This window comes from Telmatherina bonti (assembly GCF_933228915.1).
Source record: "Telmatherina bonti genome assembly, chromosome: 12".
Taxonomy (NCBI): Eukaryota; Metazoa; Chordata; class Actinopteri; order Atheriniformes; family Telmatherinidae; genus Telmatherina; species Telmatherina bonti.
In genome coordinates, this window is record NC_136610.1 from 15541325 (window position 1) to 15568147 (window position 26823).

Here is a 26823-nt window from a genome sequence, read left to right on the forward strand (position 1 = left end):
TTTTATAAATATGAAAATGATAGATTACTACTATTCAAGGCCAGAAGTTCATAATTTTGCAATTCTTAAGAAAAACGCTGGCTAACATGACTTATAGAGGGGGAAGTCGAATCGAAATAAAATCGAATATCGGGATTTTTTGCTTCACAATTTTAAAATACATTTTTTGTTTTTTTTTAAAAAAAAACTATTTGTTTTTCAAATAAATAAAAATAATCAATTACAAAATTTTATTAATTTTTTTATTGTCTTCATTGATGTTTTTACTTGTCTTCTTGGGCATTACAGCAGCGGAATGATAGTCTGGCTACTATGTTTTTTTTTCTTAATTTAAAAGAAGGAGAATGACGAGCAAAAAAATGTTTTGTACATTTTTTTTTTTTTTGTTAAATCGGCACCAATAAAATCAGAATTGTATCGAATCGGGACGAAAGCATATCGTCACAGCCCTAATGACCTACATGGATTATTTTATTCAAACAGCTGCTGGACTAGTAGGCTACAGCTCTACTTTTTACTCTCTACAGCGAGACAAATATGAACTCTGCTCGGGGCTCACTTTGTCACTTTCAACATGAATATAGTGCAAGTGATGAAGATCATAACCTGCCCACTTCATTTTCCACTGAAAAGCTCATGCTGGTGGGTGGGATCAGTTTTTTTTTTTTTTTTTTTTTTTTTTTTTTGTTAAATCATTGCAGTGTGTGAAGCTGCACACAGAAAAAGACACACAACTTCGCTGTGTGTGTTATTACATTACACTGATTTAGCAGACACTAATACTTCCAAGTGAGGATTACGGAGAAATACAGAGCCGTTCTGCACTGAATTTGTTTGTGGCAGGCTCTTGGTACAGAACACACTCATAGGTTTTGGTAAGGATCATGACAACAAAGTGATGAGGGAAAAAATATCTTTAAATCCTTACTCATGGCCATCAAGGTTCACAAATGACATATCCGTTGCATTTGTTGTAAATTGTGTGCCAGACATTTAAACAACTTGACAAAACATGGAGGTGTGTGGGTGTAGGCTGTTGATGGAGAGTTCTTTTCTAATCAACATCTCTGCTATGTTTTATATGTTGATGTAAAGAAAAGAACATTTAGAAATAAGTTACTACTGACATGTTACTGCATTATAATCACACAACGGAAAAATGTCAATTCCAAATGGGAGGAAGTTCATAAAGTAGAAGAGATTCTTCCTAAACTTGGATGTAGAAGTAGGGTTAAAAACAAGCTTTGGGGCCTTGTCTGAATTAAAGCAGTTTCCCTAAAACTTGGGGATACATCAACAGCATGAAATTCAGAGTTTCTGAACTACAGAGGTATATCTGCACATCACAGCTGCATGTAGAGGCCCTGAATAAACAAGCAACTGTAGCCAAATAAGTTGTTCCTGCTTTCACCATAAAATTCTCAAGGGAGTCAATGCCCTTTTTCATAACATTTTAATGGTGGTGATTAAAATGTTATGAAAAACGGTTCTAATACCAATGAAGAAAAAATAAACCTACAATGAGTGGGTTTGAGACTACATAAAAACTGTCAATACTTGTGATTTACAGGGTAAAATTCATGGATTTTCCATTTTACTGGTATATATTTCCCTCGCAGATGGAATTAAGCATCATTCCTGAGAGAAATGTTTTTTTCTCTTGCCAGGGTCTATAGACTGGGCTGAAATGTACGAAGCCCACTGGTCCCTGGGATGTGATGAGTTCTTCAGTGAGTTTCCTCCTTCCTTTGTGTTTCTGAAGGTGAGCAGCTTCACACTGTCACAGGGAGCAGGGGCTGTAAGAGGAAGGGCGACTTTCTGACAGCTGCTGCTGCTGAACCTCAACCTCTGGCTGAGAGTTTATACACACATTGACAGTCGTGAATAAACTCTTTTTTTTTTTTTTTTTTTTTTTTTGTCTTTTACACAACACTGCATTAAGCAAGGAAATACCAGTGAGTCAAGCTGAGAGAATAACTGGTACCGTAGTTGCAGCTGATTCAGGAACTTCTGATCATGTTTGCTTCCGCTTATTCTGTTTCCTGAAGTTTATGTTGGTTTTGGAGATTATTCAACACTGCTGCCAAGCCTGATGTCTGTTCATCTTCCATGTAAGCCGACTTCAGACAACATGGACTGCCAGGCTGTCATGTGAGATCATTGTAATGTAAACACTTCGGGAAGTGTATCGTTATGAGGGAAAGATGCATGTTCACACTGTACAAACAACTGATCACCACTATGTCTGCATGATTATTATAATGACGTTACTGCTGTCATCTAAACAAGCCTATCTCTAGCAAGCATCTTTACAAAATAATAAAAACAGCTCCTGGATAATAACAGTTCCTCTTTAATAATTTTACTTGCTGGAATTTCAACTAAATTTAGTTCCATTTCCTGAGTTAAAAGCAGTACTTTCCTCACCATGCTTTCAGTTATTGACTGTATGTTTGTTCTTTCTCTTCCAGGTTTCACCCTGGCCCACACGTATCACCTCATCTCTTGCAACCATACACGACGACTCCTCCTTGATCAACTTCTACTAATCATCTAGCATGCTAAATACTTGGTCAAACACTGGGGGCTGCAATCCTCACAAATAATGTCTCCTAAGAGCGGACACAGCAAATCATAATCACAGAACTAGTTTGGCTCAGACATGAGTAGTTTACCCGTGTTCTTCACACTCTATCCAGTATGTGGTAGTCGAGTGACCTGATGGTTGCGTGTTTTGTTTTATGATTTTAGTTTTTTTTTATGGCCACTAAAGGACACTTAAATTCTTTCACTGGATTGTTTTGATGCAACCCTCGCTGCAACTTTGATCTTAAAGAGATTAGCATAACACAATATGAGAATCACAACATGAGAATGAAAGTTCAGAAGGTGGCACCTTCTGATACAAATATATGTGCAAGCAATAAAGGTTCTGTGACAAGAAATAATAAGAAAAAACAATTATATAACTTAATATATTAGTAGTTTAGACACCCGTGGGTCACAATGCAAAAACTGTTAAACTCCACCATGCTGGAAATAAGTGGTTTGAATTCCCAGTTGGACCACACTTGTCTAAGCTGACCATGGGTCAATGGTTGGATTGAAAGAGTTAGCACTGAGTAGGTTAAAGGCCGACAAGAAGATGCTGGCCCTCTTCAGCAGCCACTGTGCAAAAGTGCCGGGTCAGCCTCCATCTTAGGAGGGTTTAGCACTATAATCTCTGGCTGGTAAATCCTCAGGGGGTTCAGCCTTTCATAGGATGGATGTTTTCAAGAGATACTAAGTGAAAGTTTGTGTGTATGTGCCTGCATGTAGCGTTTACACTCGAGCAACCTCCCCAGGCAGGAAATAAAAGAAGTTCTATAACTATTGCCCTTATCTTTCCATCATTTCCCCAAGATTGCAAACATCCCCAGATCGTCAGAGTGAGCTTATGACTGAACTAACTGGAATTTTTCCACATTTTCTTCTTGGCTTTAAAGCACAAAACTATGTGAAGTTTTGTGAAATACATCTCAGAGTACGAACAATACAAGTTAATAGGGTGCATTCACAATCAAATACCTTCATTGACTTTTAGGGCCCTCATTCCACTGCGCATTATGGCCATTGTTATAAACAGAGGAGGGCATGAAGATGGGCGTTTAAAAGCTTCCTTTTTTTATGTCAAAGAAGCAGACTGATTGAGCTCGCTCAGACAAGGAAACTCAATCTGATCCTCCGCTGTTTAATACCCAGCTCTCATCAGGGAGAGTTCTGACTGATTTTTATAGGTTAACACATGCATACATATGCATGCAAACAGCGTTTCTACTAAGACAACTGAGGAAAAAAAAAATTGCATGAGCATATATACTTAAGCAAATGAAATGAGCCAATAAGCAAATAACCCACTGTGTTCCTGCAGGGGTAAATTAAAACAAAAGCAATTCTCTCTGGGCTGGAATCACACTAGAGCAGCTAAATCAGAAAAAAAGATGAAAAAAAACAGGCGTTAGAAATGGTTGATGCTGCTTTCTTATTGTGAGAAAATCAATTTTATTATCATACAGCCACATTTATTGACACACAATTAGCTGTTTCAGATATTTGTGACAGTGAACATACTGGAAAATCTCTTCTATCAAACTAAAAACAACAGCGACAAGAGTTGAGGAGGTTTTGTCATATATACACTGTGCGTTTGTGTCCGCAAAGTAACTATTCCACTGATACTACAGTTCATTAACCAGCCTACGCTTAATCTGCATTCCTACTATTTAACTAGTTCCTATGGGCTTAGAATGAGGTGTCGACTCTTCCACATCTTCCCCCAAACGCACACACACACAGAAGGGATCAGAATGCAAAGAAAAAAGGGACAAAGCAGTCCCTCCAGCCACTGACAGAGTTAATTAAGTGCCTTGATTCTCTCCATGGGTGTTACACAGATGTCAAAATGTGACAGGAGTCAAACACTGTGTGTGTCTGACAGGCTTTGAAAATTATCCAAAAGCAGTCACAAGCTTTCTGGAAGCTGTCAATACTACTCTTTGATCAAACTAACCTCCAACAAAATGACAACAGCTAGCTAGTTTTCTACCCGTCAGGGGTCATTTTATCTCAAGGTTTTCTTTGGAGAATTAGTCGACAGTGACTTATTGAATCAGCTGAAATTGAGACTGAATATCTCCTCTTGCTTTGTTTCCCCTCAGCTGTACAATCCACACACATCCATACACACACAGTGATCACAGACACACACAACTTGATAAGGAGAATCATTTAAGTGATTCTGTGCTTTAGGAACATTTGTTTTCATTTGTCGTCACCCGAGCTGCTCGGCTGTGTGCAGCCAGCACGTTTCAGGTCATCAATAACACCGAGTTACTGCCGAAGCCAGAAAGTGCTTTGATCGCACAGAATTGAAACGTTGTTGCAGTGGCTGCCTTTTTACTCGCTGTGTTTAGAGGCAAGCTTCTGACCCATCATCATCGATATACTTTGACACTCCGGCATTCACACACATGCAGATCAGGATATAGTTGTACTTACTAGTAAAGTACTTCATTGGCCTCGTGTCGCTCGTAGCGCACAGTTTCACACATTATCCTGCAGAGACAGAAGGGGAAAAAAGAGAGGGACATGTGACTTGATTTGAGGCTTGGCTAACAAAGACAAATAAAAACATGGGACGGTAGCAAAAGCAGGCTGAATGCATAAAAGAAAATGTTACATTGTAATGTCTGCTTGATGTGGAAAGACCAACTTTGTATCAGGACCTGAAAGTCAGTTAGAAAAAATGCCTTTGCAAATGAAAAATGCACAGATAGCGCAGTGGAGAGCTGACACTAACCCTTATAACTCTTCCAAGCATCTTTTAACTGGACTAGAACTGACCAGACCATTCTCTGAATGTTCCTTAAATTTCTTTCATTTGTGTCAGAAGTTGAAGAGAAGAAAAATCAGAAGGTTGCAGAAGTGAATTTCTTGCACTTGTGATGAATAAAATCAAATGATGCCATAGAAACATACAAAATGTCCAGAGGTGTGGTTTCCAACTGTCTACTCAGTAGTATTCAATTGGTATAATGATTTAAAAAAAAAAAAAAAAAAAAAAATCTAAAGATACTGAGTTGGTACATTAGCATTCAACAAAGCAGCTCTACCTGTGTGCTTCAGACTCATTTTGATGGTATGCTGACATTCATTATGGAAATCCTTGGTCCTACCATTGCTCTGCAGTGTCCATAGGCCGCAAAACTGTATTTTATAACTTTTATTTTCTTTTGTCCCAGGACATGACAGCTTTGTTTTAGTTTATGCTACTAAAATCCCATGCTAGCAACTGGCTATCAACACACTGACTATTATGATTTGACAATGGCTGACTCAGCAAACAAACACAAGATGATATTACTGGAGAAAATGGCAAAATACAAATTAAAATAGCCTTTGTTAGCAGGCACCATTTGGGTTTTAAGGTCTTATTTACACTAACTAATCTTGAATTTGGTTCACTTTCAAATACAACACAGAGTATTACAAAGCAAAATTAAATGTTTAAAAAATAAATAAGATGCACGCAAGACCAGTATAGACAACCATTAGATTGTATAAAGATAAAGGCTGCCAAAAGGTCTTTATATTCACTCCACTATAGTTAGAGTGGGCTGACATTTTGCAATGCCCAAATGAAGAGAACATGACTTATTATATGACACAGAAAAGAAAAAATAAAAGCAGAACTTTCTTTTTTATTGTGAAACATAGTTTGTCATTTTGCTAAATAAATCTATGACGTATTATCAAAAATCTTAGTTTGCATAGTTGCCAAACTATAAAATTTACTCTTACTTGGATAGGTTGCTGTTGTTAAGCTTAATTTGGCACAACACTGTTGCACTTACGGCATCACTAGGGTGCGCAGCTCAATTCATATCGGATACATTTAGTCACTAATAATTTCCACTATAGTGGTTAAAGGCTTAAACTGGATTTATGGCTGTGCAATGTCTGCGTCAGGTTGGTTCCGGCGTCACCAGACCCTTGCTTGCAGCGCGATTATGCAAAACTACTTTAAAAACTCATTGGTTTGAGATTTGATCTTTTTTTTTTTTTTTTTTTTTTTTTAAAAAGTAAACATAGAGAAACTGCGACACAACGTTGTAATTGAGTCGTGAGCACACTGGATTTGTGTCAGCTGCGCTAACTTAACCGAACATGGACGTTGCATGAGTATAAATCCAGTTGTAGTGTTTCTCTTTCTTTATGTAACCAAGACAGCACTGAAAGGTTCTTTTGGGATCAGTGGGGTTAATCTTGGAGTCACAAGCCTGTTTGTTTCTTTACTTGTTCAAAAAAATAAGTGACCTTTATTTGTTGACCAAAACTTTATGTGGTGTAACAGCTTTGTATATAAGTTTTAGGGTGAACAGAAAGTGTCTTTACAGTGTGTTGCAAACAAAAAGATTTTCTCCAAGTTTCAAAAAATGAAAATTGTACTTCTATATCGTGGGCAGACAGAAATAGCAAGCAATAAATAACCTGGCACCAAAATAACCTGGGTGGTTGCATCCAGTTTCCCTTTGCAGAGAGACCAGAACACAGTCACACAGTTAAAATGAAAAGATGTCCCCATGAAAAAAGAACCACAGAACCAACACATTCCTCTCAGATGAAAATGTAGAAGAAAAAAAATAAACTTTACATAATCCCATATTCAGTGGTATGTCTAGCTGGCTGTAGTATTTTTAAAAAAAAATCTATTTATTAATAGGTTTATTTTTTATATTTTAGTAAAATTGAAGTTGGCAGAAAGGTGGGCTGGTCTTTGGGACCACAGGGACATTCCTCAAGATCCAAACAGTGAGGAGTGAGCAGGGTTGCTGTTGGGTGGGAGGCCTCTTAGGGGTCACACAGTGGAATGTTCTATCTTACGGGTCATGCACTGCTACATTGTTCCCTCGCCAATATAATCCCCACGTATGCACACAAACCATGCTGGGAACAGACTTCTAACATGTACTGTTTGGAGAGTCTATGTGAGGCAGAAAAGAACTGAAGGCCACTGTGGTGACAGAAAATCGAAAAACAAAATCGTGTTTGAAGAGCAGTGAAGTTTTGTTTTGTGTTTTTGGATTTTTTAAAAATAATTTTAGTCAAGGTTTGGTGGTTTTAGCAGATAGTAGAAAAAATAGCTTCTATATAAACCATAATCACAACTAGCCTGGTATTTATGTGTGTTCATGCTTCCCTCATGGGGATCAGAAAACACAGTGTTGTCTTGAAAAAAGGAGTTTCTAGTTTGGCCAAAAAAAAAAAACAAAACATGAAGTCAGGAGTTGATGCAAAGGAAAAAACGCCATGCATCGGTTTATTTTTCTACACATGTAGTCTATGAAGTTCTGTGCAATATGCCAACATCTTTAGGTAATGAAAACTATTGAAAATAAAGCTGTTCTAGGTGTGCAGTGAGACAGAAAGGTGCCCAACAACTTCCTAAAGAAAGTTAAGAAGACAATAAATAATCAAGACTCTAATCTCAATTGAACTGTCTGATAGCTGATTACTTACAGTAAGTGCCAAAAGTTTGAGAACATCTCCTATTTAAAAAGAATGTGTAAAAACTCAGACTACATGAGATATTAATGACCGTTAAATCACTACTTAACTAAATAATTCAACATATCAGAAGTTAATTTACTTTCTAGTAGTGGGAAACATTAAGCTACAGGAAACAACAGGAATGGCTGCCATGCTGAAGCATACACACGACCTCTGACGTCAACAGTTTGGCTCTGCTTTTTGGGAATCACAACAAAGTCTGGTTTTAGATGTTTGAGACTGTCTAAAGATAATTATTCTGTTCCAAGAATCCCATCAAGTTGATCTTTGTTTTTTTCTGCCATTTTTCTTCAGTAAATAATAATTTCACTAAGTAAATGGTTTAAAGCTTCCAGATATCAAGCAAAAAAAAATAAAATAAAATAAAAAAAAACAAAAAAAAACAAATGAAATTCACAAGAATTTAGCAAGAAACATAATTTTCCACTTCTGATTTTAAGAGTTACGAAACACACCCTGAGAAGTTATAGCATAATTTGAATTGCATAACTGAAATAACATTTTTCTTGTAATTATAATACATATAATATGTATATAATATTTCTTGATATTGATTAGCTAACAGGAACATGTGGAGACACTTACTTCAACTGGTGCTCCCGCAGGTTGGACAAGGCCTCCATCCCATGGAGATAAGAGTAGACAATCTCCAAATCCTGCAGAAGAACAGAGAGCAATTCAGAGTTAAATTCATGAAAATCATTTGCAATAAATTTACATGTCAATAAAAATGTATTCAAGCCTGACTAAAATATGATTGTGCATTCATGCCAATATATAAAATGTCAATAATTTATGCTACGACGGACAAACTGGCGAGTCACACCACAGAAAACTTTTAACAACCACAGTGACGGTGATTTGTGTGGTTTAACATTGAAATCGATGGCAATAAAAGCAGCTCACACAGAGGGAAAAGAGAAATAAAGGAGCTGCACTGAACAACTATAAACTCCCATTCAACTGCTTCATCAAGTGACCCAGTGAGTAACTCTTGGATTGTTTGGCGAGAATCCAAGCCAGAGGTGAAACAAAGTGGCCCTGACTGAGAGCTGGCAGCCAGCACAGCCACATCACTGTCTACTGGTCCACACTGGGCCACCGACTGGTGTATGTGCTGCAGTTCTGGTGGAATCTACTGGGAGGCCTTTGTTGGCGGCAACTGGAGTTAGATGTGGCGACAGCAGAGTGAAGGGACAACAGAGAGCTTATGTTAAGACCACAAACACACATATGAAGCCACACAGAACAGACAGTCTGGCTAAAGTTTCTCACAGAAACCCTGGGAAGGAATTTTATGACACGATCACCAAAGAAAAAAGAAAAAAAATGGTTGAATGAAACACAGATTATGATTATTTGGTGTCACAAAATGTCAGAATAGGAGGGGGTATCATCTGACTCATTGTTCTGTTCCTTAATGTGGTTGATTTCTGGAAAACATTCAGTGAAATAAAACAATTCTTATTTTAGTCAATCGCTTCTTAGAAATGCTGACCAGAGTTAAATGGAGTAGCTGTGCATCAAACTGATTCACCAGGCAGGGTCAATCTAACACAGTAGTTTGTTTGTTTGTTATTCAAACACTCAAACTTAAAATAAGACAAGGTATTAAACAACTAAACAAAGAGACGGTGAAGAAATGTAAAGAAAACAGCAAAAACTACTCAAATTAGCTCTCATTTTTTGTTACAATTATTTGATAGTTGATTATTTTTTAGGTCATGAATCAAAATCTCTCATAACATTATTGTAGATTGGGATATGAAACAATACAAATTGCGGGTCTCTTTAAAACAGCCTAAACTGTCTTTTAATTAGAGTTTGATCTTTACAAAAGGAACACAAACAAAACGTGCACGTGACCCTGAGGGTTGCCCGTCCCTGTTACATCATACAGTGGTCTACTCACTAACCAAATCCTTCTGCTCAAAGTGTTCGTGGTCAGACACAGAACACACTCACAGCAGTACCGCAGTGGTGAGTGTCAGATATCTACTGCCACCTAGTGAATGAAAACAAAACTACAGCTGATAGTAGTTCTCTCAACAAAGGCTAAAAGGCCACATAAAGTGATATTTCTACTTTCTTATAACAAAAACGACAGTTTATTGGGCCATGTGCAATTATCAGATAGCAAATTCAAAGGAATTTCTTCTTTGGAGCAAAACATTCATGAATCTAAAGTTATTTCATATGGTGGCGAGGTCCTGATTAGTAAAGCTTTTATAAAATCTGTCATGTACTGTGCGTTTTTCATACAAATCTTTGAACAGATGAAGGTGAGTAAAGAGCACAGAACATAAAAATAATGATGAACCAAAAGGCTGTAGGTATGCAACGCCTACACCTTTCACATAAAAAATGATGCATAAGGAATACATCAATGCATAAGGAAAGCTGAAGGAAAAAATTCAATGAACAAACCAGGTACAGTTACAACATATAACTCAAGGTATAAAATATGGCTTCATTTACTTTTGTCACTGTAAAAGATGATCTTATAATATTCTGAACACTGTGAGGAAAACTTTGTTTTATCAATCAAGACCACAAACAATATACTCCTTCAGACATGAGTGATTTATTTACCTTCTTTATTTTCAAGTTGGATGTGAAGCAGGCCCATTGAACATTTATAGATCAGCATTTTCAAGACACATGACCAATTATTTCTTTGAGCTGTCGCATGGTTTTATTCCCACTATTTTCCTCAAAAGCAAGAGATGCTTGGTATTAAAATGTCAGCAATGTTTGTCTGTTTATAAAAACCGTAGACATTTTTTCTTTATACTTATGACAGATTATTTTCTTGAAATGTTAACCACAGCTTATAGAGTTGCTTTGGTGGTCCAGCAGTCACTGAGCATAAACCACATAACTGCAACAGAACCTCTTCTTCCTCTTCTAGCTGTGTAACCACTACAGACCATTAACCAGGAATTTGACTCTGTCATTTTTTTCTTTTGCCATAACTTATGACAACACTGTAATTCATGAGCAAAAACAACAGAATCCAGGGGAAAAACATTGTTTTCATCTGGCACGAGATTGTTATTTTCCTTAGAAAACAAAGCAAAACTAAAAATGAAAATATATTCAGTGTATTTGTTTATTGTTCTGACTGTAAGAGGAAGAAAATAAAGACATGTAATAGAAAACAATACAAGCAGAAAAACATCACTAGGTGGCAGTGTTGTGGGGTTTTTCCCCTCTCCACAGTGACATCACAGTGAGTAAAACAGCACCACTGAGACGCAACCTCACAGGGAGAAGTATGCAGAACCATCAATTGTGGCTTCGCTCTCAAATACTTTAGATTGACTCTATGGAAAGAACGTAAAGGAGCCCATCTTTTCCACTCCCTGGGCCTTACATTTTCCGGTCTGATCTCCTTTTACATCTTGCCAAACACAATCCCCACAAACTGCACAGGAAAAGGAAACATGATCAGGAAAGTTTCAGGACAAGGACAGGGAAATTATACCCAAAGGAACCATCCACAACTGATACTTATAAGAGCCGTAAGTGTGATTAGTTTGCTTTACTGTCAGTTCATCAAAAACTACAAGACTTGCATCTATTACAGCGATTCTGAAAGTTTTCTTTTCTAGGTTCGGTACTTAGATGAAAGGCAGAGGGGGTTTGATCTGATTTTCCATAAGGGTGATGCCGGTTCAATGTTCATTTACACATTAGGCTGAGAGCAAGATCAATAATATGGCAGAGGAGAAGGATTGGAAGGAAGGAGAGGTGGGTAACAGAAACAAGGCCATTGGCGACCACAGTACGAAATGCCTTTCATTCTGTGAGCTGAATAAAAACAAAGCTTGGACATTTTTCTTTTAATCTGCTGGTAGCTCAAACTCCCAGGCTACACCAGCAACACAGTCTAATCCTGCCCCCTTCCCGTGCCAAACTAATCCTTGCAAGAACACAGGTGGCCTCCACAGGACGAAAACATACCAAGATGCTGCTCTGGATAAAACCTTAGGGATACTTGAACTGCTTGGATAAATCCATCTATGGCATTCCTGGCATACCATTGACATTCTGGTGAACAATCCTCCGCAAACAATCATTTGCTCGATGCAACACAACATGACATTGCTTTGCACCTTCATTTGTAAGGCAGATGGAAGCAGTGCAATGCAGTCAGACAAGTGGAGGCATTTCCTCTTCAGGAAACAAATCAAACAATAGCAGGCCTTGTCTTCCTTGTTTTTTTGGGCCCACAAACACACACGCAGTGCTCAAGCCGTCCTCCGCTTCCCACCCCTCATGTTAGGCTCCAGAGGGAGAGGGTGCAGCGGTGGGCTTGCTGCCAGCCTGTTGAGTGGCAAAGCACTTAATACACAAAGGGAGGTCAAGGAAGTTGTGAAGTTCTTCCCTGCTTTGTGTTCACTGAGAATTAGCACAGGAAGAGACCCACGAAAGGCAGACAGATGTCCTATGAAGAAAGAAAAAGAACTTTTCTGACTTATAGTTTCCAAAAACACAGCATCTGTATGATTAATCCCTGTAGCTGGGACTTTTCTCCTAAACTCTTCCAGGTTAGACATCAAACTGCCTGGTTGCAGAACCTGCACAGTCTGGCTGTAAATAGCACTTATTTTCACCATTTCCTCAATTAACAGCTTTCTTTTTTTTTAAAAAAAGTAAAATTTCAGTTTTCCAGAATTTTTCTTGTCAGTTGCAAACCTGAGAAAAAAAAATCCCGAAAATGTTGAAAAAAAGACATAATTTCCTCAAATGTGATGACCTCATTGGCTACTACTAACTTGCTTGATAAAAGATTAGTTGATTGACGAAGCGGCTTGAATTCCAGCTTATTGATCTACACATCAATGGACTGATCTTTTTAACACTACTCTCAGACAAACGGGAAACATATGCAAGCCCTAAATCTGACCCGACAGCAGTCTGTAGTGTAATATCAGTATTTGTATTCATTAGGTCAACAGCTCTGGATCATTCCTAACTAGGTTTCTAGAAAGCCTCCTCTTTCCTTATCTTTTAACACCTGTTTACCAGATAGGAGGTTTTTTCTCCGGCCAAGCTTTCACTGTGGCACAAATGGTCAATCCATTTATTCATTTGGCTCTGGCTGAGAGCAGATAGCAGACCTCTGCATTCATCTATCACCCTCCTTCAGACACGACTTCAAAGAAAAGCGCTGAAACATTTCAAAAACAATGGGACACTGTGAAGGAGATAAAAGAGGTCCAGGTAGGGAGGTGAAAGACGCTTCTAATGGCTCAGGTATCAGATGGATGTTTAGATATCAGCTTAACAACATGTGCATGTTTATTACAAATAAAAAAATTCTGTTTTTAATCCAAAACTGAACATGATTTAATTCAAATACAGAAGGCTTGTTCCCTTGTACAGTTTATTTAGATTATGAGAAATATATGTATATATTATAAAAAAACTATAAAAAATACAAAAAGAAAAAAACAAACAAAAAAAAAAAAACCAGGAGATGCAGATCTGCTGTTAAGTGTTACTGAGGTGTTAAACCATGTATTATCCTTTCATCTTTTACTTGTGTTGTAATAACTAGTTAATTTCAGACTAATAACTCCTGACGTGTGGGTCGGTTTAGCAATGAGCTGGGCTCACCAGATCACTGAGCACAGTCAATCAAAGACTGTGTCTCCTTTGGATAAAAAACGTTAACATCTCCTGCTGGCTGCAAGCCAGCTTATCTATCTCATATCAAGTGATCCCACTTACATACTGGTTTCTGTCAGACTGAGCTGCAAAATATGCTACTAGAAGATCCTAAATCAGCTTCTTAAAGGCCCAGAAGTGTAAGAGATTACAGTCTGCTAAAGTTATTCTACAGAAAGACATTTTATTAACATGCCTTTTTCTTCCCCTCATTGCCCACTTATGTGCCTGTAAACTATTTTTACGTTCAGAGGCACAGCAGACTTCTCTCCAGGAAGCAGTCGTTTCCCAGCACTTTCTGTGGCTTTAAATGTTTGAAATTGTTATTTTGAGGTGGCAAAGTTTCAAAACTGCATGCAGCGTATTCAGAATGTTAGTCTGCGTTGACAACTAGGAATATGTTTATGTCTTCTGTCTGATAGAACAATAAAAAAAATACACAAAAAAAGGCTATTTTTCTGACCAGAAGTCTGAAAGCTGTTTATTTTTTCTACTTAAAATATTAACCAAAATGTTTTTTTAAAGGGTGGGGAGGAGGTATTTTTGTTATTTACCATGTGTTTTTCTCATTGTATATATGTATGTATGCATAATATATATGTTTACAGAGAGAGAGAAAACACTGCAGTTTTATCTACTTGCTTAATGCTATGGTATCACTAACCTTCAGTGATATCTCTCAGTCTCGTTTAGTCATAAAGATACATTTCCAAAAAAAACATAAACAGATTAATGCTCTCATTCCAGAAGCAAAGACAAGCACATATTTATCTTTTGTGGGCTACAAATGGTTCATAAAAGCATTTTTTTCACTGACATGTAAGAGCAGGGCCACATCAAGGTCACCAATCCTATACCTTTTTTTAAAATAAAAAATAATAATAATCATCTTTTTCTTACTACACAACACTGGAAGGTCCAAAAATAATTAAAGTTATAGTCAGCAAAGAAAAACTACCTGTGAACTCTACTGTTATTTGTAGCCAGTCATCAAAGAGTCAGAGTAAGAGGGAGAAAGCAGTGTGGCTGCCCACTGTGAGGCATATGTTCTCCCACCAGCACTGCCAAGACGCTTGTAAAGACGGTGTCTCAATGAGTTTTCATGGTGCGTAATGTCTCACTGGCAAACTGTGAAATTTGGCAAATTGTGATCATTCCTTCTGTCCTGAATGAAAGTCAGAAACAGTAAAAGCCCCAAGTTGGAATCTAACAAACTCTGAAGGCTCAACACACCTTCTTCATCATCAGTTCATTTTTCAATCCCTGTGAACCGAAGAAACTTTTCCTGTTGTGCAACCCGGGGGGAAGCTGACAGCCCAACAGAAAAGCACTGACAAAGTGCACAAACACTTCAGAAAAACCCTGGCTTGTGATCGAAAATGACTCCAAAAGTGACATCTGCAGTTTCTAATGTACAGGAGGCTGTACTCAAGAGAGAAGCTGCAGCTTTCCTCCAGTCTGCTCATTACACCATCCCTGCCTAAGACGCTCACAACCTCCATCTCTGGGAGTCAAGCAAGGAACGGCCGTTTCTAATCAAAGCACTTGGAGACGAGGACTTCTTGTTGTTCTGTTTTAGAAAAATAGCTACAAAAAGCACAAATGAATCCCCCACAACTTGGTAGAGAGGTCGACCTAGATTTATAACAATTGCTCATTTGTCACCGCAGGGTGAGCTTTTCACTGCATACCCTCGCCCTCTGAACTTTACTGTGGCTGCTTCAAGGTTGCAATTAAAAATGTGGATGTAATAAGCCAAAATAGCTCATTAGTGCTGGATATAGACACTGTCGTGAGAAAAAAAAAAAACCAATGGTGACTGCTGTTTGTAGCTTCACAAAACTGGACACAGAATTTTTCAAAGACAGGCCACAGAGGAAGCACGGGTGCCAAAGAATTACAAACAAAAAGAAAAGACTTCCTCATAGTTTGGGAGTCTTTATTAAGTCAGTTTCTCGTTCTGCATATTAGAGCAGCTGCATACTCCTTCATGATTCACAGCATTCCTTTGGAGTTTTGACCTCATCCAGTTCAGCCTTTCTATGCCAGTGACCCTCCCTCGTTCACAGCAGCTAAGGTATTTCTGGATCCTGTTACTGTGACAGTGCTGGGGCCGTCTTGTGTGTCAAGATGGGGTGAGGCCTGCATTCCTCAGATGACACTGGCTTGATGTCTCAGTGTCCACACCACAAAGCCATTAAAAAAGCCTTCTCAGTCCCCCTGCTGCTCACTAACCTATGAAGGGAGCTACATAACTGGTGGAAGAGACATCTGGGTCAACTAATAGGACATGCATGTGTAATGATGAAACAAAATGGTTCCTACTGTCACCACCAACTAAGTGCCAATTACAATCTCATTTAATCTACAATTAAATGTGCAATTTATAGAATGTAATCCCTCACAAAGCAAAAGTAAAGGCATGAAAACATTCAGTACAGTACAGTACTGAATACCACATATCTCTATGCAGTGTTATTTTAAGCCTTTTAAAAAAAAAAAAGAACCATTACACTGAAAGGACATGAACCATAGCTACATAATAAAATAAAATAAAATTAAATAGCAACAAGAAGAAAAATGCATAAGTTGAAACTACTTTAATAATATTTTATTTTATATCAGTTTTTTTATATCATATTAAAAGTACAGCTAAATAAATGATTTTCTTGGAGCATCAAATCATGTCGTTTCTAAGGTCCAACTTGGCTTCATGGACTTGGTGTGGCTTTGCATTGAAGAACCTGTCTTATGAATGCATGGCTGCCTGATAAAGAGCATATGTCTCCATCACAGAATGAATAACAATTTTAAGTGCACGTCAGAGCAAAATGAGGAGGACAGAGCTGGCATGTGAGGAGATAAACAGCCTAGGGCAGTGTAACGAGGTAACCAGACCACAGGGAGTCAGACAAGTGTTGAAGGTTGGAAGGTCATGTTGCCGACGGTGCAGTATCTGCTAATGGCAATATATTACATTATATTGTCTGCTCAGCAGAAATACTGCAGCATGTCTGTGTCAGTGTGCCAAGAGGGACTGAAGTGGACCCACCCACCAACCCCCCTCCAAAAGCTGACAAAATAGCAGCGATGGCAGTTTATTCTAAAATGTGCACAACATTCATCATATACCTCTGGGACTCAGTATGATGCTCCAGCAAGTGCCACTGTGTGACTGACAGTCACCGTTTGTGTGCATTCCCTTGCTTTTGTTTGTACATTCCATGTGTTAACAGGGTGGCCGGCAGCTGTCCTTGAATCTCTATTGACAGAGAGTGTGGGATCTGCTGGGTATTTTTATCCATTAGCCTGTGTGAGAGAGCAGGTGGAGGCTTTGTGGGCTACAACAAGGTCGCACTGTGACAACCTCCGTTAGGCAGATAGCCACAGTTTGAGTCGAGTTCTGCTGGATGTTTTCCTTTCCGCTAAGAGAGGTTTTGTTTTTTTTTTTTTTCCCTTTTCCACTGCCAACCATGCATGCTCAGGGTGGGAAGCTGAATCAAAGAAGATTTGATGTAAACTGTTGGTGTCCATAGCTAAGCAGTTATGTTTTATGAATTGATTTATATGAATTCAGGCATGTTAGATTGCAATAATGTGGGACGTGGAACGAATTTGTTGTTTCAGCTGGATTGTACTGAATTGTTGGACTGTCTGTAAAAATGCCTTGAGGTGGCTTTGTTGAGTATTGAAATCAATTTATTGGAATATTTTAAATTTAGGAAAAAGAAGAACACAATTCTTAGTTTTTCCTAAATATTTTGCCACCATGGCGACATTAAAACCATGCCTCACTTGAATGAAGATGGCATAAATCGTTCAAAGCTAATTAGCAGTCTTTATTATTAGGCACTGGGTGTTAACACCACAGGTTAAGCTAGTACATCACATGGCTCTAACTTTTGCTCTCTCTGGATGCACAAACAAGAGCAAAGCAAACACGTACACTTTCTCAGACATGTTTTTAAGTTCATGTTTTCTCTGCAATTCATATGCAAATATTCCACTTCCATGTGTGCATCTGCTTGATGTGTTTTACTCCTTAGCTATCTAAACTGGCATTAAAACAACTTAACAGCCAAAGACAAAAGTTAAAAGTAATTGGAATCTGTTTTTTATTTCCCACCGTGGTCAGGCAGCTGGTTGACATGGTGGCTGGTTAGAAAAGGATTCGAGGAAGCATGTGAATGAGCTTAGCAGCACCTATTTGAGCTGTGCGCCAGTATAAAACCCTTGAGAACTATTTTGTACTCAGTGTCTTGAGGCATGCAAATCAGATGCGTGCTGAAGAGCAGAAGAAGACACAAATGAGTGTTTTTTTGCTGCAAGGATTACAAGATGTTTCTTGAGAATGGGAAGTGGGGGTATTTCACAGAAAAACAATGATACCGTGTTGGCAGTAAGCATGTCTAAACAGAGACTGAAGGGTTACTGACCTCTTCAAACCATCTGCTTTGATCAGTGCCACAGCCAGTCGGCACAGATGTTGTTCTGGAAGTAAAATGTCCTTCAGCTCAGAACTACAAAGAAATCTGAATTTTGCAGCAAAAAATTTAACAAGATTATATGAAGACACATCTTTACTATTGTTTCGGCATGTGAAAGTATATTACAAAAGCTTTAAAACAACCTACAAATAAATGTTCATGCGTGACCCTGACAGTTTAATGACAGCACAACAGCAAAAGCACCATTTTAAGATTAAGCTTTACATACAAGTTCATAAAGGAACTGTATTTTTTTTAAGAGTGCAAAAACATTTTATTCCATTTGAAAGCATATCACTATCACATTTAAAGAAGAAACTGCACAAGATGCAAAAGGACAATTTCTCTGAGCTCTCACACTGATTACATATTCCAGAGCTGCAGTAAACAATAAAGACAAAATACTGCACTGCTGTCCTTGAGCCTAACACGATAACTTGTCCTGCGAGACAAACACACACACACACTTTACAGCATCAGTCTGGAGGTGTTTTACCATTACCCACACACTTTTAGTCAACCCACAATGATATGAGATTCCACAGCTATCTTATTAGCATTGTTGACTCAGTCGCATCACTAACACTAGTGAGCTGCCACAAAGTTGAAGCACAACACAGGAATAATGGCAAAATCCAAAACTGATGAGAAAAACTCGTCATTATGCGTAGCCAAAGTGCAACTAAGACACTTAATAAATCTAACATTTAGAGAGACTGAGAGCAGAAGCCTCTGTGTAAGAGGAGCTCACAATGTATGCAGCACTAAAGGATCCACCTTGAGGAAAACCTGAGGTGAAAAGTTCAACCATTGTGTTTCTTCCCTTATGTTCACTTCTATGTCCCAAACAGCCATTGAGTTTCCAACTGCAGCCGCTTCCTGCACTATGATGCAGGATTAAAATTGCCCGACAAACCTCTGACCTTTATCACTGATGTACACTCGCTACAAGCGAAGACATCCAGCCAGCAGCACTTTGACACCACCTCTTATAACAGTGTCGCTACTCTAACTGCAGCTTCATTCAGAGCCAACCAGTGCAACCAGCTATCAGCAGCAGACAAGTTGAAGGTCTCGCAATGTAGGCTTAAATAGCAAACTTGAGTATATTTAGTTGGCGATGTACAGCCTCAGAGTATGATGTTGTATGAAAATAGTCTACTAAAAGTCTATTTATCTCACTGCTTTCAAACTCTGGCACACGACTAAATAATAGTGATTTAAACACTTTCAATTCCTTATAAGTTTGATTAATTAAAGAACATAGTAGCACCTACTTTTCTACTTTACTATGACAAAGTAGGCCTGGGCGATATGACCAAAATCTTATATCCCGATATAGCTAATTTTATATCCCCATAACGATACAAATAACAATATACATTTTTTTCTGTAATGTTGTGTCAGTCATCAGCTATTTGTCAGATATGCTTGGCAAAGGCAGCAGTGATTTGCTTCCATCTGCGGGAACTATGGCCATATGACGTTTCAGGGGTAAATACTTGTTGCAGCGTTTGCATCTGGAGTTTATTATGAGCGCTTTCGTCACCACCTGACACTGCTTTTGCGTATCCTGATTCTTGCGCAGGTGATAAAATGAGTTAGTTGTGTTGGAGTCTGTTGTTGGGGACTGTGGGCTAGTCCATTGTTGGTTCCATGTCGTTTTTTTTTCTTTTTGTTTTTTTTTTTTAAAATCAAAACCACATCCATGCTACAGAAATTGCCCCTCTTATGAACAAGCTTATCAGTTTGGGTTGGCTGGTCATCTTTTAGTGAATTACCCTGCTCTGAAACACGTCTGCTACCATCCAAACAAAATATATCGTCATATCGCCCTGTAATTAATAGAACAAAACCACTCAACTTTTAAATATTTATTTGTAATGGTGACTAATAATCTAATAAGTCTTATTTTTGCTGCTTTAACCACAACAGCTCATGTAAATTCAACACTGGACTCGGACCAAAACTGGCCACAAAAGGATCTGTTTGCTCTGTCATTGAACCTCATCGTAGCAGGTCCTTCCCTGGGAACAAAGCCAACTGTCCGACCCAATGAAACCCGCCCCATCTCGCTCAAACAAAGGCCTCAAAGAGGTGCAGCGCAGTCATCACAAAGTTACGCAATGTCACATAAAGATCAATTCATAGGAGCTCAAAGCAAAAACTAGAAGAAACAGGGAGGGTGGATAAAGTGGGATGGAGATGTGCTTTAATCTTCTCAGGGGCAAATCGCTTGCTTGGTGGCCTAAATGATCCCAAAACGCTTGGCTCTGGCTTCCCCCCCCTCACCCCGCCTTCTCTCTCTCTCTTCTGTCCAATTAACTTGACACAAATAGAAGGCAAATGCCAGAAGAGAGTTACTAATGAAATCCCCAAGTGAAAACACAAAGGGAGAAAAATAACACTGCTTCCTTTCTGCTGGTTCAATACTGCTCCATGAATGTGTTCGTTTGTTATGCTTCCAAAGTGTGTGGCCATTAATCCCCAAACTGCCTCTGGTGTATCTGAAATATTTATGGAATTTAATAATCAATCTTTAACATCTCTGCCACTTTCTCCTGTGGCCCTCTGCCTAATACAATCCCAGCATTACAATGCTACTCTTGCTGCTGGTTGCTAGGAAACAGCCATAGAGAGCCTTCCTCCCTTCCTACGAGAACACAAGAGTTCTCATTTCAAGCCTCGAAAGCCATGAACACTACCCATTCGCTGGAGGGACACTGGAGCTTCTTCAGAGTAAAAACCAGTTAAATTACCATCTACGTTTAGGAACACATCTTCTGAGCGTTGAGCTCATACTGCTGAGTCTTTGAACATTTGAGTTTTCTCACATTCCAGTGCACGGATTGCTCCAGATGGTTTTCTTCATACGAACAATCAGAAAAAAAACACACCCAACTTAGTCAACACTTAACCGAAATGCCTTTAGAAAATGCAATCACAGTGTACTGAATGTTAAACACTGACGTCAAACATTAAAAATAAGAAGTTTATTAGAGCTAAAAAGATTCAAAATACACTGCTATGGTGACATGAAGGTTTTTTTTTTGTTTTTTGTTTTTTTTAATCCTGAGAATTTATTGATTTTCCATTTTCAGCTTCGTGGGGAAGCTAAACCCTATCCCAGCAATCATCAGGCGAAAGGCGAGGTACACCCTGGACAGGTCGCCAGTTCATCACAGTTATTAAGAGTTATTATTCTTTTTAATTAACATGGAAATAGTCATTCTGAATTCAGGTTCACATGGAAAACATGTTCATTCACATTTACGTAATTCCACTTCAGATCTGAGGGCTGGGAACGTTTCTGATTGGACAGTGGGCAGACATGATGTGCTTACATTTACCAGAAATATACAAAGCCCTCTTCCTGCTTCTCGTCTTTTCAGTCATACCATGGGAAAAACCACACAGTAAGAACCAGTTTCGATTTGACTTAGATTATCATTTTGAAGCACGACACGAGCAAACCGCTTCACTTTTATCACCAGCTGTGGAGATTGAAGATAGGATGTCGGAGACAGAAGACAGAGTGGAATATGTGTGTCATTGCAACAGGACAGGTCAACAAGCATGCACATAATGACCAGAATGATCTTAAAGTGGAATAAAGATAAACATTAGGGGTGGGAAAATTGAATCGAAAAATTGAAAATTGGGATTTTTTTTTGCTTCACAATTTTAAAATCGATTTTTTGTTTAAAAAAAATTTTTTTTTTTCCCAGATAAATAAATATGGGCTGCACGGTGGCACAGTGGTTAGCACTGTGGCCTCACAGCAAGAAGGTCACTGGTTCGATCCTTGGCTGGGGAGGGGTTTGGTCAGTGGCCTTTCTGTGTGGAGTTTGCATGCTCTCCCCATGTATGCGTGGGTTCTCTCCGGGTTCTACGGGTTCCTCCCACCGTCCAAAGACATGCATGATAGGTTAATTGGTCACTCTAAATTGCCCATAGGAGTGAATGTGAGCGTGAATGGTTGTTCGTCTCTGTGTGGCCCTGCGATGGACTGGTGAGCTGTCCAGGGTGTACCCTGCCTGTCGCCAGCTGGGATAGGCTCCAGCTTTTAAGCTAAGGATTAAGCGGTTCAGAAAATGAATGAATAGATAAATATGATCCATTGCAAAATTTTTGTCGTTTTTATTGATCTTTTAACTTGTCATCTAGGGCGTTATAGCAGCAGAATGATGGTCTGGCTACTGTGTTGTTTTTTCCTAATTGAAATCAAGAAAAATGACGAGCAAAAACAAAAGTTTTATACATTTTTTTTGCTGTTAATCCACAAGAGTTAGCAATATCAAAAGAATTGTGAGAATCGCAATTTAAATCGAATCGGCACCCAAAAAAATCAGAATCAAATCGAATCGGGACAAAAGCATATCGTCACAGCCCTAATAGACATGACAGAGAAATTTATCAATCTGGATTTGAAATAGGAATAAGCCAGCCACTTATTTCAGATTTAAGTTTCATTCAGAACTTTTATTTACATTAAGAATTAGGTGTTTACGAGGTCATTTTTCATCTATTTAAAGCAGATTTAACTTTAAACCTGCATTAAAGAGGAATTAAAATTGTCACGTAAAGGTGGACACCAACAGGACAAATGAGAGATGATTGGCCACATATGAAAAAAATACTTTTTCAAAAAATACTTTTTTTTTTAAACAAAGATAAACTGTATAACTTTAATTAAACTTTTCTGTTGATATGTCAATTTCTTTGAACTGAAAATAAGATTGTGATGACAAAAAAAATAAAGGTAAACATGCCACAGTCAGAGTGAGTTCTGAAGACATGTTGCATAAATAAAATAAATAATAACCCACAGAAAAAAGGGTGGTTTGGACACATAAGTAGACTGAATTAAGTGGGATATAGCACAGTAATTGCTTTATCACAACCAACAAGTTTCCATACATTGGGTAATAAAAATTGTAATTGAAAAATTAAATTTGATGAATTGCCCGGCCACAATAAGCTGTAAAAGGTTTCTAAAGAGATTTTCAATGCAACCTTGGCAGAGGTTGAGGTCTCATGTTTGGAGAACTTCCAGGGGGTCTCAGTGCTGCTGGAATATCAGCACATGAACAGCATGTTCCTTCAGCGCTGGGAGCAAGCCAACAGCACTGCCTTTGTGAGTAACGAAACAACATTGTCATCTGTGCTCTTTCATGATTCCCTATTACAATGGAGTAGGATCTCACGCCTGCTGCCTGGGTTTAGGTGCGACTTCTTGTCTTTTGATCTTAAAAGTTGCATTGTCAATCTCTCACTCCTTCTAAGACAATGAACAAGTTGTATCTGCAGGCCAGAGGGATCAAAACATCCCCTCGGTTAATATGAGCTGATGTTGCATCTGGTGAGCTGCCAGTTCAGGTCACAAAAGCAACAAAGTGATAGTGGAGCTGAGAGAGGCACTTAAGCATATAAGGTCAACAATGTTTCCCATACTTGAATCGTGTTTAATAACCAAGTACAACCTTCAACAATACAAAGGAGTCTGATTTTCAAGCCCTGTTTGGGATTCAAGAGTTGCACAACTCAGGAATGGTCTAAGTTTTCTTATGTTTAACTGTGTGTTGTGCCACACGGGTGTACCAAGCTCACATAGACTTGAATAGAAGTTTCCTGTTTACAAAGTTGCCTTATGATCCCACCCAAGCCCTTTCACTTCAGTTAGACTAAAATAGGCCTCAGTTCCAGACGGACGGGGATTTCAGACTATATCCTGAGGATGTTTTACAAAAGAAACTTGGTGAACTATTGTGATCTTTTAAGGGCTTAGTCACAAGTTGAGGTTTTCCCTTTCCTTTGTAATCTCAGAGAATATGGAGAACATTTTCCACTTCTTCATACAATTTAATTTTATTGGCAATATTGTAATGTTTTCTATATTGTATGTTGTTTTCTATACTGATTGTTATTCATCTTTATCACAATACATAGCTTCTGATGTCAATTTCAACAATATAAGTACAAGGAGAATGAAGTTATTTGCTATGAAATATTAAACTGTTTTAGTCACATCTTTTGTTTTGAATCATATGACGTTACACTTTCTTATTTATTCTACTTCAATAACTGGTGTTCCAAATTGTATCGTCCAGCATTTCATTAATTTCTGGCTGATTAAACAAATTAGTTGTATTTCCTATTTAGACTAAAGAGTTTGAACATTTTATTAATGTGATAAAGGATCTGTTGATGAATTCAAGTCACTTCCATATTACTCCCAATGTTCATCAAAATCACTTTGAAGAATAAGTGGCTAAATATGTCAAAGCCTTTACATGTTCCAACACATAACGGTGCATAATTGCAATTGGTACAGTTTGCAAAAACTGTTATTCTTACTGCAGCACCAAAAATAACAGGATTGATTTTAACCATGTCTGACAGGCACAAGCTGACTGGAAGAGGGAGTCATTGTGCGCTTTTTCTGCTTGATTTAAAGCACCCAAGCTTGTAAGGAAGCACGGATGGATGGTGTGTACGTTTTCCCTGCTACAACAATTGAATAGTCTTGATTCAGCCTGATAACTTTACAGACAGGGGCTGCAATCAAATTCTCCCATGAACTATAGAAAAGACATCAACAGCCACTAAGAGGATGTCTAAAATGTGGCCACATTACAAAACCCAAAGTCACTGTTTTAAATAACATTTATTGAAGTAATCTGTAAAACCTGCTTAAACAATTCAATCAATCATGCATGTCACCCCTGCTGAGCTCACATGTAATATTCCATGAGGGACTAAGACAAAAGCTATGGAAAATTTCTACAGTCACTGAGGACCCATTTACACCTGCCTATAACATACTTCCTGCTGGTCTGATTGGAACAAGCAGACAGTTTTAAGTTCAAGTTTTTACACCTGCCGACTGCTTCTGATCCAGTCTTACCTGAACTGATCTAAATGCACATAAAGACAAGGCTGACAGCTGCTTTCACACATGGACTGCATGTATTCAAGTCCTGAAGCGTTGTATAGTGGTGGTGTGTGATAAATTAATATTTGGTTAAGCTCACACTGGGGTTTTAACATCTATTTTTCCAATAAAAAAAAACCAACAAGATCTTTGTTTGAGGCTGCCATATATACATTAATATGTCTCAGCTTTAAAAAAACCAAAAAAAAAAAAAAAACCACACCATTATTACTCTCCATGTTTAGGTCTACTTAGTGACGTTGCAATTTTTTGAGGAGCAGAAATGAATAAAATCAACACAAGATATAGAGGGGAAAGATACATTCATAAGAAAAGAAAAAGAACACATGTTCTGTGAATTATACATCCTGCCAGTTGTTATTGAGTCAATGTTTTCCAGAAACTGGAAGAACAAGAAAACATCCTCATAGAAACTCCACTTCAGTGGAGCCATGCCACGTGAGCATGCTGTATTTCAGTTTGCAGTTTCAAGTTCAGACTAAAAAAGAAAAGTGACCTCAAGTGTTAAAAGATCATCTCTGAATGTGGACCAAATGGCCGGATCTAAATGCATCCTGAGTGTGTTTCATGCAAAATGTCAAGTTACATAAAAATCATCAAGTGTAAGCGACTCCTTGAATTTTGTAACTTTCATCTATTTATTTGTTCTTTTCATGTTTATTGGTATTAAGAATGTGAGACACAAAGCAGGCATCTAAAGTGACAATTTAAATGTGTAATTGACCAGCGATTCTTCAAGAAGCTAAAAAGCAAACCCATCCTCTTCAAACAAAACACTAGTCAAGCAAAGTGACCTTGATCGTGATATAGTGTGTTAATACTCCCAAATTCCAAGCCAAAATTTTACTCATGATGTAAAACAAGGAAATGACGTGGCTTAATTAGACTACAGTGGTAGAAACTAGACATGTTCCCAGCTAGGCTCTTTCCTCCCTGTGTGCGAGTTCTTAACTAAACATTTCACACTCTTCCACTTGACTCTGACTAATCAGTCATGACGAGCATTACAAGTATTCATTCCTGACATAGCATCAGAGTAGCAGTATCTATGATGCAACTGAGAAGGCACTGAGTCTGCCGAGACTTTTCAGTCAATACACTTGCAGAAACATGATTATGTCATTATCACAGAGAGTTGCAAAACTCCCCTGTTGCTTGGAGAGATTCGTGCTCGTCAGGTTTTATGGTACAGCTCAGGCTAAAATATAAACAATAACTCTTTTTCAAAGTATAATGCGCAGCCTTATCCAGCGCAAGTTTGCTTACAGGCAATGTAATGAAATTACTCAATCGCAAACGAGCAAATACCACTTTAAGGAGATTGTAGGGGCATTAGCGTTTCAATAGAACTGCTAATGTGGCATTATGTAAGGCTATTTTTGATGCTTGCTCTTTGTCACATCAAGGCTGAATAATACATAAGGAGATCTGAATAGTAATGGCAAGGATGATTAATGAAAAGGGCTTGCTCTCAGCAGGAATAGTTTAAGTGTGAAGGAAATATAAGGCCATTTGGGAAAACGTCTGGCAGTAGATGGCAGTTTGAGGTCAACCAAGGCAAGTGTCAATTATCTTGGTCAAGGTCTGAGGCTAATG

At 38.3% G+C, this 26823-nt stretch overlaps 1 protein-coding gene across 2 annotated transcripts in view; it reads right to left on the reverse strand.

The window, feature by feature from the left end:
• Window positions 1-26823, reverse strand: part of rapgef2b (Rap guanine nucleotide exchange factor 2b) — a 97129-nt gene that overhangs the window by 62582 nt on the left and 7724 nt on the right. For both annotated transcript variants that reach the window (XM_079249991.1, XM_079249990.1), the window contains exons 2-3: window positions 8695-8765; window positions 5038-5094 (exon numbers count right to left, since the gene is read on the reverse strand). In XM_079249991.1, coding sequence (XP_079106117.1) covers window positions 5038-5094; window positions 8695-8765 — 128 coding nt within the window. The remainder of the gene's footprint in view (window positions 1-5037; window positions 5095-8694; window positions 8766-26823) is intronic.